A 12,304-nucleotide genomic window follows, 5' to 3' on the forward strand; every position below is an offset into this window, starting at 1 on the left:
AACAGTCTTCCTTTTCCTCCTCACCTCTACTGACCACAGAAGTTGTCCATTTAAGACGATAGTCTATTGTTTTGGCCTACCGCTGCGTCGCATTGGGTCACACACCCATCAGATCATCCCATAAAAGCGATACGAGGAGGTGTAATGGCTACTAAAAATGGAACTGATTGTAAGCGCTTGCTCTGCGCCACAGGAAAGTAAACTCTCAACTATCAGCGGAGTCAGCTGTTAAAACACTCACATGAGCTGCTACACCACTTTCTTGTCCTCCCCACCTCTTATGACCACAGGAATAGTCCATTTAAGATGATAGTCCATTGTTTTGTCTAACCACTGTGTCACTTTGGGTCACAAACATGTCAGATCATCCCATAAAGGCGGTATAACAGCTACTAAAAATGGAACTGATTATGAGCGCTCTTCAGTTTTTCTATATGTACTGGATTATCTATATACTGAATGTAAAGATATATCACTGTAGCAAAACCATAATAAAGTTATTTTCATAATTAGCAGACTGTGTGCTCTCTAACTTGTGTTGGTTTCTCCATCAGAACGCTTTCTGGATGGGCTTGGGCTGCAGCACTTTGTTCCTGTTGCCCAGCATTGTCCTCGCTGTGAAATTAGCCAAGTATTACCGCAGGATGGAGACGGAGGATGTTTACGATGAGTAAGTCCAAGCAGTTTGCATCCTAATTACGTCATAATTGTACTTAATTACCATTTATGCCATTACAATTATATTTGACCTTAAACCTGGCTTTATATGTGAAGTTACTCTCCCTCTTTAACTTTTTTATTCCCTAATCTACAATCTACACAGTCTTTACAGTTTTTATATTGTTTCTCACTGTTTTTGGGGCTGATTTCTCTCTTCTCTTCCCTGTAGCTCCTCTGTTTCTGGGACTTGGCATTTTACTCTGTGATAGCCATTTCTACTATTTCCATTTTCCATTGTTTTTCTTTGAATCTTTTATTTTACATCCCCCTCTTCGCTCAAGCACATTGCACTTTACAAAGAGACTCTGAGTTTACTGAACATTTCCCTCTTCATGTCGTCTCTACACTCTCTGGTGCATCATTCTGAATGACGTTTTTTTAAGTTACTGTTTTGTTTTTTCTCTACCTTTATAGCATTGAGACAATTCCCATGAAAACGTAAGACATTATCGCCCTCCCCTTCTCACCCCGCTCTGCTTTGCTCTCTCTCAGTCGTGTACATACAGATGTTTAATCACTTCTCGGTGCTGGTTTTAGGTTTTTGGAGTTGTTCTTGATGATGGATGATGGCGTTGCTTATTAATTGTGGTGTGCTACTTTTCTAAAAAAGTGACCCTTATAGCTAATGAAGGGCTCTTGGAATCACAACCTGATTAAATGAGCCCAACCTTCTTTGTTTGTACGTCCTGGTGTAAATATAACATTCTGGTTTGTACTCAGAAGATGTTTGTCACTTTAAAGCTTAAGAAGAAATGGATTTCTACTCTTAAATTTTCAGCATGCCACCATGTCTCATGTCCCATTTCCTTTTCACCTGAGTTTGTGTTCACAATGTTTTGTTTTCAGTATGGAAATTGGTAATAATGGTTATCATAGTGAAGCCTCACAAGGTATTACTAATCCAGCGATGACAAGGTAATTGTTATATTGATCCTGTTCAGAGCATGATGGTGATGGTGGTGGTGGTGGTGGTGGTGGCAGGATTTTCCATTTATTCATTTATTTGATTTTAACAAGGACTTGCATGGCTGTTTATTGTGTGTTCACGGTGCACACACACACACACACACTGCATTAACCTAAGACATGACATGTTGATAATAACCATGAAAAATGACGAGTAATGGGTTGCAGTAAATATTAGTGCTGTTTGACAAGTCAAGGAAACTTCAAAGGAATCATCAAAGTGATCAGTCCAAACATGTCAGATCAAAGTGGATTTCCTGAGGAACAATTGTCTGAATAAATGAAATCGTAAACCTTAGTTATATAAATAATGGGGATGAAATCGGCCTGCATTTAAAATAATCGATACAAGCAGACAGAACGAAAAAAAATTTGACAATAAAAGAAAAACTAAAAATAACTGAAGTGAACTAAAAAATTTATTTTGTACTTTAAAAGTATAATTTGTTTGTATTGATTTTGTGGTTATTTTTCGAGTCTTTTAATTAATTAATTTTATTTATTTTATTCAATCGTAGAATATTCTTACATTGATGTTAAACTAGTAGTTATTTTGCACTTTAAACATGTATACTTTTATTAATTTATTTATTGATGTCATTTTTCAAGGCCTTATAATCTATTCTTTATTCATTTTATTAAATTGTAGAATATTCTTGCGTTTGTATTAAACTAGTGGTTGCTTTGCACTTTAAAAAAAAGTTTTGTTATTAATGGATTTATTGATGTTATTTTTCAGGGTTTTCTTACTTAACTGTATTTATTTTATTCAATTGTAGAATATTCTTCCTTTTAAGGTTAAAATGTGTGTAACAATTTGTCAATAATAAACGTTTAGAATTTTCCTCAGGCATAAAAGTATGTAAAAGTAAGATTCATGCTGGTATCGTATCAGATTGATATTGGTGTCGGCCAATATGTAAGGCTGCAACATCGGCATCGTATCGGAAGTGAAAAAGCTGGATCGTACAGCACTACTATAAAGGAAACCTAAAATTTAGAACAGCTTCTTTGTTTTGTACCAATTGTCATTTTTAATTGTAGATTATAAATGCATTTCTGTTAATTCTATGCACAAAAATGTCTTCTTGTTCATAGCAACACACTTTAAGTAAGTTGTATGAGAACATAAATTACACTTTAAATTTGTTTAAACACCTACAATTGTCACAGCTAATCCAGTCGTGCCACTGGACTGTATATTATTAAAACAGGGAGTCTGTCTCAAAGTGATTTTACCCAAAAATGGACAAAATGTGGAGGAGTTTTTTCTTTTTCTTTTTTTACATATCCCATTGTACACACTGTTCCCTCCACATTGCTGCTGTACCGTCTCAGTGAGGTCATGACTGAGCTGTGCCTATGCTGATATTTAAGCTGCTCTGTCTTTACATTGGGATAAGACACTCATGTCTAAGATAAACACTTGGGTAACTACTCCTTAAAAGACATTTATTCCAAACTGGAAGGCCATGACACAAATAAAAAAAATGTATCTGAGGAAATACGGCTTAGTTTGAACCTGAGTTAGAAGTTTAATTTTAGTTTAATTTGGTAAGTCCAATTTATTTATCTAAAATTATTTTCTTCTTTTTTTTGAACAATATGTTAAGGCTTCATGTATTCAGACAACTGTTCCCCAGGAAATCCACTTTGATTTCCTGACATGTTTAATGTTCAAAAAAAACATAAAAGCGGTCAGCAGATGCCTCCGACGAAGACTGGCAGTTGTCAGCCGAAACATGTGAGGAGATCAAAGTGGATTTCCTGGGGATACAGTTGTCTGAATACATGAAACCTTAACATATTACAGTTTAATTTAAGTCTCAAAACAGTCTTAGAACAAAAGTATATTTGATTTAATAACCTTAAAAAGTGGCAGTTTATTGCCCCTTTTTGTGGCAATAAATGACTTGGCTGCATGAATAAATCCCCTTCAAAATAAGCCCAGCCAAATGTTGACATGTTGGTATCAAAGCACCCATTACTTGTCTCTATCATGTTGCTAAATATTTAGCTTGGTGGTGATGATCGCTAACCAACTGCATGTTCACGTGGATTGAAAAACCTTCCTGTCTCTTCCTGTTTAGAGTCGGCCAAAGCCCGATGAATGTGCACCTGATTATTTTGTTCAGAGAGAGGCAAGCATGTCAAGCTTTTGGTGTGACGCTGAGAAACGCTGCTCTGATTCTAACAAAGCTCATAACAACTGCATGCACAGTATTTAATTTGATGTTTGGTTGGGTTGAGTTTAACAAACCAACAGGAACCAAAGCAGAAGACAGAGAGCAAATGGATGGAAAATCAGTCACTGTTTGGCTTTTGAGTTTCACACTATGAGATATAACACCAGGAAATACTCACCATAAGTTTACCAGTTATTGATGCATCATCTCTGAAGATGCATCAATATTAAATCTGATTAAATCAAATTGAAGAAAGCTTTGTTTTCAGGTCTTATATTATTTAAAATCATATAGAATAACATGAAATAACCAGAGCTGAAGTCTCTCCTGTGTTAAGCCAGATCTGAGGCAGAGACGGATACCACAGCACAGTGAAGAAAAACAGTCAATGGACTATTTTAATAGATTTGAGATGTGTAAGTAACTGGTACAATATAAAGCCTCTGACTGTTCGTCTTTCTTTTATTTTCTTAAAGTCAAAGTCAACCAGTGCGTACATCAGTAGATGTCAAATGTTTAAGCTTCGGGACCAAAATTGAAAAAAAATAAATTACAACAAAAAATTAAATGATCAAACTTTGGTTTTTAATTCCTATGTTTTGCTACCAATTTAATACTAAGTTTTAATTGAAATAACATGTCTTTTTCGATTTTTATTTTTATTTATTATTAATATTTTTGTGTGTGTGTGCATATATATATATATATATTTATATTTATATATATATATATATATATATATATATATATATATACTGTATATATATACTGTATATATTCATATCACATTTTAAAAAGATACCTAAATATTTATGAAAATGTATCATTAATTTAAATGTTTTTTTTTTTTATTATAAATCCAATATTTTGAACAATAACAATGACTTTGACTATGTACTGTACGGTTGCCATACGGACAACCCCTGGTGCTATTGGTCCGGTTACCTAAGCATCTTAGGGTTAGGGTTAGGTTATAACCCTATATCGCTTCCATTTTTAGGGTTAAGGTTAGGTTTAGTCTTAATCACGTGACCTAAACTGGCCAATGACTGACCAATCACGTAACCTAAACTGGCCAAATAGGGGCGCTGCGTACAGATAGAATGTCGGTATATTGATTCGGTAACCGTAGTGATAGCCACTGCCTTTTTGTAATGCCTTTTGTTAAGGGAACAGTTTATTTCTGAAACAAATGACGCAGATTTGCTCTCCGTCTTCTGCATCCACCATCACACCGAGCAGAAACCAGCTGAGTTAACTCCATGTCTTGTGTTTTTGTTGTGCTACTGTAGCGTTCCCACCTATGACCCCATGAACAGGTTTCCAAGGGCCTCGGCTCCTCCGAGGCACATTGACTGGTGACGGAGCTTTTCCAGCTCCTTAAAGGTACAGAGGAAAAAAAACCAACAATCCGGAGCATCTCCTTTTCTCTTCTTAACACCTTCTCATTTCATCTGCTCCCTCTACTACACAGCTGCCGTGTGTTCGCACACCATCCATTCATCCTCTCTTTGTAATCTTACTTTCATTTGCCACTCTGACTTTTGCCTCTCTAACACTTCTTCACAGCCTTTTTTAGTGCTTTTCTGCCTGCACGATATCCACCCATGGTGAGAATCACTACTTTTAGACTCACTAACAAATCACAAATGTCTTTTTTTGTATTCATAATTGTCATAATACACTTTTCAAATTATAATTCAACATAATGTAGCAAGAAATTTCCTTTTCTGCAAGTGTTTTTTAATTGTTTTTATCCATACTTTGTATTTTGTGAGAAAGATTACTGTTTTCAAACCCCAGGATTGGTAAACATGTAATTCCCAGAGGTTGATGGGTCTCTTAAAAATGAAGTTGTGGTTTGACTGATGCATGTGTGCACCAGATGCTGCCGACAAATCAAGGACACCACATGTTTAAGACAACCATCGTTTGACAATTAAAAACTTTAAAACGTTATTCTCCCTCTTTGTCTACTTTTAAAACCGATATTTCTGGAACTGTGCATGAATGCTGTTGAATTATTTTAAAGGGATTTATTTATGTAAAAACACTGCTTTAAAATAAAAAAAAAGAATTTGTAGAAGAAGGTAGAACCTTCTAAATGTGTAATCCCTGCTTGCATTGCATCAATTCACTGCTCGAAATTTCTGTTAAATTAACGACTTTTTTGGAATATACATTAAAAGCCCATATGTCAAACTCAAGGCCTGGGGGCCAAATCTGGCCCTCCAGAGCATCCTATTTGGGCCACAGGAGAAAGTGAAAATGACAGAGAAATAATTCAGTTGTAAATTGTTGAAAGAACTAATTTTTTTTTAAATTCTGCAATTTTTCTTAAGTTATTTCACAAAATCTCCCTAAATTAAATAAATAAATTGGTCAAAATAAATAAATAATCAAAAATCAAAGGATATTTAAGTATATGTCACTTATTGCATAGGTATTCTTGAAGCCTTTCATACTTTATGTCTAATTTATAACTGGAAGTGCAAACTTGGGCACCTTAATGATGAAATTGTTCCTTTTCCCGCCTAAAACCTGCAGCCCACTTGTGACACCCCTGATTTAAAGTGTTTATTAACCCATAAAAAAGGTTTTTAAATGTAAACAAAGTGGATAGCTAACCCTATTCCATTTTTTCATGTCTGTTACAATTGTCATTCAAACAAAAGCTTTTTTCTTTCTGAATAAAACTTAAATTAAAACATTCAATTAATCTAATTTTCACTCTGACACTAGATTATATGAAGATATGATTACCATTAAAAAAAATATATATATGTATATATATATATCTATATATATATATTATTTAGCTGTATTCTTTATTTTGTCCCAGATTTTCAAAACAAGAGTCCCATCACCCCATCCTAACACGTGAACAAATCTTGAATTAAAGATTAAAGAGGATTAAAGTTAAAGCTTTGTTATTATCCTGTGAACATTTCTAAAGAGTGAAGAATTACAGATTTTTGTCACTTTTTGTCTCCTCAGTGCCGTCGAAAGCTGGAACTAAAACACACCGGAGTAAGTTGACCTCTTTCCTGTTTTCTGCAAACCAGTTTCAAGCCATTTTAAACAAACATACAGTGTGTTTGAATGCAAAAAAAGTTAAGGAAATAAATAATTTACTCGGATACCAAATTAAAATCTGTTTTCTGGGTCAGAATTGCATGTTTGGCTAGTGTTTCCACTTCATAGATGTTTCAAGAAAATGTTAAAATCTGTGTTAAAGATATACTGTACTCAACCCAAAGTACATTTAGATTTAGAAGCAGCTTCTGCAATAAAAAGCACTTTAAACACATGCTTGTGGAGGCGACATGTTACATATAGTGATTAGACCTTTTTTGGAAGCGGAAAATAAGAAGAGAATTCCTGACGTAAGGCATTTCTTACAAAAATTAGTAACAAAGGTTTATTATTCATGTGATGGGTTGGTATCGCTTTAAAGAGTACCTGTAGTGGAAATGTAAAATACAAAAAATGTGTTTAATGTATTGCCAATAAACGAAATATGTGTACCTTTTTTTTTAAAAGAACACATTAAAAGGACTTTTTAGAACAATTTTATACCTTTGGGCACAAACTATGTAGAGCCGCCGTTTTCGTCAGGATATGACGCACTTTTGTTGATCGGCATGGCCTGTCGCTATAAAGAAATGGTGGATTGCGGGAGGTAGAGGCGTAACAGGTCGGTTTACATTGTGGGAGGTGTAGTTTTTCTGTTCGCTTTCAGTGTGATTCAGTCAGGGATAAAAGTGCTGTATCCAGGTTGTATGTTATAAGATAATTAAATATCACCTTTCTCACCAACAAACTGCTTCTTGCGTGCCTCCCTGCACCCACTCAGCATGCAGAATTGGCATAATGGACAGAGCTGTTGTTAGCAGCAGAAACGAGACTGAGTAGTAATTAAGAAACGTAGTAGTGTTGCAAACAAGTACGTTTACAAGCTGCATTGAGACGTTCTGTGGAGAAATTCTGTCGGGACCTCGTCTGGTTTCAGACGTAACTTTGGCTTTGTGCCCATTAGCTTAGCCCATTAGCTTAGCCATCAGATCCCTTTCCTAGCAGCTCAGCTTGAAGCGGTTCTCACATATCACCGAATTTCATCCGTACGTAAACGTTTTAAGGCAAGGCAAATGTATTTGTGTAGTGCATTTCATACACAAGCCAGCTCAATGTGCTTTACAAGATCAAAAAGTGCAACAGAAAAGTTTGAAGTGTGTATCCCGCGCTGATATTATGGAGCCAACATCTGGATAATTCTAGTGTCGTTCTATGGCTTAGAGACGTGAAGGAAATGTTTCTGTGGGGTTTTCTCTCGTTGTTATAGCAACCATTGGCTTTACACTCCACCATTGTTAAAAAACTGTAGATCAACGGAACACTGTTGCCTAGCAACAGCTAACAGGAATCAACGAACGTGCGTCATGAATGGCGGCTCTCCATAGTTTATGCCAAAAGGTATAACATTTTTCCAAAAAGTCCTCGTAATGTGTTTTTATAAAAAGATGCACATTTTTTGTTTATTGGTAATACACTAAACACTTATATTTTGTTACTGTATATACTTACACACTACAGGTACCCTTTAAGCTACTAAATTTAAATACACTTAGTCGTGACTTACCAACGCACTTCCTGTGTCTTGTTTTTTCCTAAAGGTGTTCATTTTCCTCTTGTTCGGACTCTGCGGGGCTCAAGAGTAGCTGTTTCCCTGACAACAAAAAGGAAGAAAACATTTGATAAATATCTCATGTACCAGTCAAACTGCCTTTAGTACATTTCACCCTTCTGCATAAACCTGAGCCAGGCTTTTCTTCTTCTTCTCTTTTTTTACGTTGTTCATAAGGGCCTGCTGCTTCTGCGTTTACATTTTGCAAAGACGAGACTGAGCTGAACAAAACTTCCAGTGATGCGTGTGCATTGTACCGTGCTTTACATGTGCTTAAGAAAACGAAGACTGGAAGGTCAGGATAGATGCTGTAAGAGAATCCGTTTTTTATTTTCCATCCCCTTTTTTCTGCTCCAAAAATGGATGTAACATTTCAACGCCGCAGGCCGATGGTAGACTAAATGTGCAGCAGTCCGTCTTCGTACCTGTGATGCAGGACATGGACTCTGTGCAGGTGTTTTCTCACAATGGATCAACCGTTTTCAAACTGCAGCGTGGATGTTGGATGAGCTGCTGAGGCTAAGATAGAGTTTTTAAAATCTACAATGACTCAAAATGTTTACATCAATACAAGAAGGTTTGTGACTGGTTGCCTTTTAGATGTATTTTGATGCTTTGATGCTTTCACACTGTTTAAAAAAAAGATATATATATATCTTTTTATATATATATATATATATATATATATATATATATATAGATAAATATATACATTCTCTGGTGCAGTTTATACCAATTTTCCCTGAAACAACAAATAATATTAATTTTGAACACGTCGTTATGCTTACCCAACTCTGTTTACATTCAAAACCCTTTTGGCTGGGAATCATATGGTGGAGTATTCTTTTTTTTTTTTTTTTTTTTTTTTTTTTTAAAAAAAAACAAACATTGATGCTTGTTTTGGTCAAAAGCGTGAATTTGTTCAAGGTAGAACTGACAAATGGAACCAAAGTGTTTTTTTGGGGGGAGAAAAGTCAAGAAACAAGGCATGAAAGTAAATAAATAACTTAATAAATATTACTTCCCAGACTAGAAATATCCTTTTTTTTATAAGAAGAGAAGAGTTACCGCCTACACGTTTTTATGTTTAGACCTAAAGGTCACGTTTTAATATATGTGGAGACACGAAGACAATCTGATGATCCAAAATCCTTCAAAAAATGAAGCTTGGTGAATAAAAATATCCTCTTAACATGTCTTTTATTTTTTTCCCGTAGAATATGAAGTACTGTACTTTGAATACATTATCATTTATTTTTCATTTTGGTAAATAAGAAAAAAAAAGGAGTGCAATTAGGCCACAAATTACGTGAACTAAAGAATTATTTTACACAAAGCTAGCTCCTTGTTATTACAGCTAAAGCTAATGAACATTTTAGCACAACCAAGCTTAAACGCTACTGTGGCTACAGCTAATAAGCTAGCTAGTGGTTTTCTTGCCCAATTATAAAATATTATAAACCTAAAAAATGATAAATATAGCAGTACTATCACACAGTTAAGTTTTTATCTGTTTCAATGGGAAAAAAGGATGAAATTAGGTGACAAATTACATGAAAAAAAATTCTTTTTTACACAAATCTAGCTCCTCGCTAAAGAAGCGAAAGCTAATGAAATTCTTTGCACAATTAAGCTTGTTCGCTCCTCTGGCTACAGCTAATAAGCTAGCTAGTTGTTTACTTGCCTAATTATAAACTGTTACAAACCTAACAAATAACAAATGATAGTAGTACTATCGCATAGTTAAGTTTTAACACAATAATATCACCTAAAATTAAGTGGAATCAAAATTGCGCCTTTACTTGAAAAATATAGTTAGCTAGATGCTAAAAATAAAATAGCATTCACTTCTACGCGGTTTTACTTCTGTACATTTTTTTTTTCATTTTATTGTTTTACCAGCAATAAACCAATTAACAAATAAAATAATTAATGAATGAACCATTAACTGGTCAGCCACAAATGTTATGCTAATGACATTCTTTTTTTTTTTTTTTTTTTTTGTATCACATATTCCACGTAGTAAAATTTAATATCTACTATATTTCAACCTATGTTGAAAACAAAGCTGCTGCTTATTATCAAATTGTATGTGATGAAGACTTCTGATTTAATAAGGTGATGTTGAGATATTTAATACCTGTGAACTGTTTGTGGGCCAACTATCAGTGGTTCTCCTGTCTTTATGTGACCCATCTTTGAAGGGAATAAGAAATCTGTATGATATTGTGTTACTAAGTGCTTAAACCAGAGTCTATGAGTCCAAACCCAGGGAGGATCAGATTAGGTGATAACTGGTTTGAATTGTGACTCTCCAGAAGTTGGAGCTGCTGAGATGGAACTTTCCGTGTAGTAATGAAGAGTGTATAAATTGTGAATAAATTTGAAAACTGGTGTTTGTTGTGTATTGTCTATTTTATTTTATTTTCTTAATGGGAGTTTGACTGCAAGCTGAAACCAGGATATTTACTTTATTTTATTTTAATCATTTGGAAAGATTGCTAAAAAAAGATTTACAAAAATTCAACATTAGCTGTATAATCCAACACTATACAGACTTGCTGTCGCCTTTGGCCTTGACTCAATGCATTACATTACTGGATCGCTATTTCAACAGGAGGTGATTATGTGCTTCCATAAGCTTAAATTCAGTGGTTTGAGACCAAAGATATACAGATGCCAGCTCCTTACTGCTCCACAGCAGACCAGACCATGCATAACTCAGATGTGGGCAATTAGCGGCTCGGGTTCCACATGCGGCCATTGCTCTGATTTTGTACGGCACCCAAAGTATACACACAAAATGACTTCCACTAATATATGCAATTACAGAAAAATACACTAGACACCAAACGACAACAAATATACACAAAAATAAATACAAAAATGCAAATAATGAGAGGAATATACAAAACTAAATTTTAAAAAAGCAAAACAAAAGGCACAAAATAAACCCAAACGACAACAAAAAGAGAAAAACAGACAAAACACTTTGTTCTTTCCTGTGTTAATTTTCGAATTGGACATTATTGTGAATAATGTGACCCTTCGATTCAATACGATCCCCCTTTTTTTTGGCCCCTGCTGTCATGACAGTTGCCCACATGTGCAGCCATTTGCAGAAAATCTGTTTACCTACACAACAGCCTGTGCTATATTAGTCTGTACAACACATTTTACTTGCATACTTTCTTGAAAGTTGTTTGGGGCTGTTTTTTTTTATTTTTATAATAATATATCACCTGACTTAAAGCAATGCAACAAATTTCAGTGACAGCTACGGTAATTAAAAGTCTACAAACAAACTTGATGCCACAATCTTCCATTATCTCTTATTTCTTGTCTCACTAATTTGTTATTCTTGGTTTTTTTTTTTTGGTTTTTTGCCAGGCGTTTAGGGAAAAGTCTTCAAATTAAGTGAGATTTCCAAGTCCCCAAATGAGCAGAGGAATTATCCAGACCTGATTACCTGTGAATGCCCAGTCTTTATATCAACAACAATTCAGTCCTTGTTTATTTGCCTGAAAGCGAGGCTGGTTTACGCTGACAGTCCGACCCGCCTCCACTGCTCCAAAGAAGCATGCCCTGTTCTGTCTTAATTGGCGTTGCAATTACTCGCTGCTCTCCACGCTGACCTCCGTCTATCTTGGGTAAGTGACTCCCTCTTACTCTTCTTTGCGGTTGCAGAGTCTGGCTGTGTTTTGGTTTGGTGGGAAATGATCGACTGTGCAGAACAACAGAGCTCCAA

The 12,304-nt window shown here is 35.1% G+C and overlaps 2 protein-coding genes across 11 annotated transcripts in view; one reads left to right on the forward strand and one right to left on the reverse strand.

Moving 5' to 3' along the window:
- prom1a (prominin 1a) overlaps nt 1-10,950 on the forward strand; it is a 101,089-nt gene extending 90,139 nt beyond the window's left edge. For 2 of the 10 annotated variants that reach the window (XM_028458945.1, XM_028458947.1), the window contains 7 exons: nt 555-670; nt 1,135-1,158; nt 1,567-1,635; nt 5,165-5,258; nt 5,442-5,482; nt 6,870-6,902; nt 8,546-10,950. In XM_028458945.1, coding sequence (XP_028314746.1) covers nt 555-670; nt 1,135-1,158; nt 1,567-1,635; nt 5,165-5,234 — 279 coding nt within the window. In that variant the 3' untranslated portion in view covers nt 5,235-5,258; nt 5,442-5,482; nt 6,870-6,902; nt 8,546-10,950. Of the gene's footprint in view, nt 1-554; nt 675-889; nt 1,159-1,566; nt 1,636-5,164; nt 5,259-5,441; nt 5,483-6,869; nt 6,903-8,545 lie in introns of those variants that run through there. The other 8 variants (XM_028458948.1, XM_028458950.1, XM_028458946.1 and 5 more) reach the window with 7 other exon arrangements.
- The window catches only part of anxa5a (annexin A5a), a 1,189,405-nt gene that overhangs the window by 1,142,609 nt on the left and 34,492 nt on the right, over nt 1-12,304 (reverse strand). The gene's annotated exons all lie outside the window — the stretch shown is intronic.

Source organism: Gouania willdenowi, chromosome 10 (assembly GCF_900634775.1).
Source record: "Gouania willdenowi chromosome 10, fGouWil2.1, whole genome shotgun sequence".
NCBI classification, from domain to species: domain Eukaryota; kingdom Metazoa; phylum Chordata; class Actinopteri; order Blenniiformes; family Gobiesocidae; genus Gouania; species Gouania willdenowi.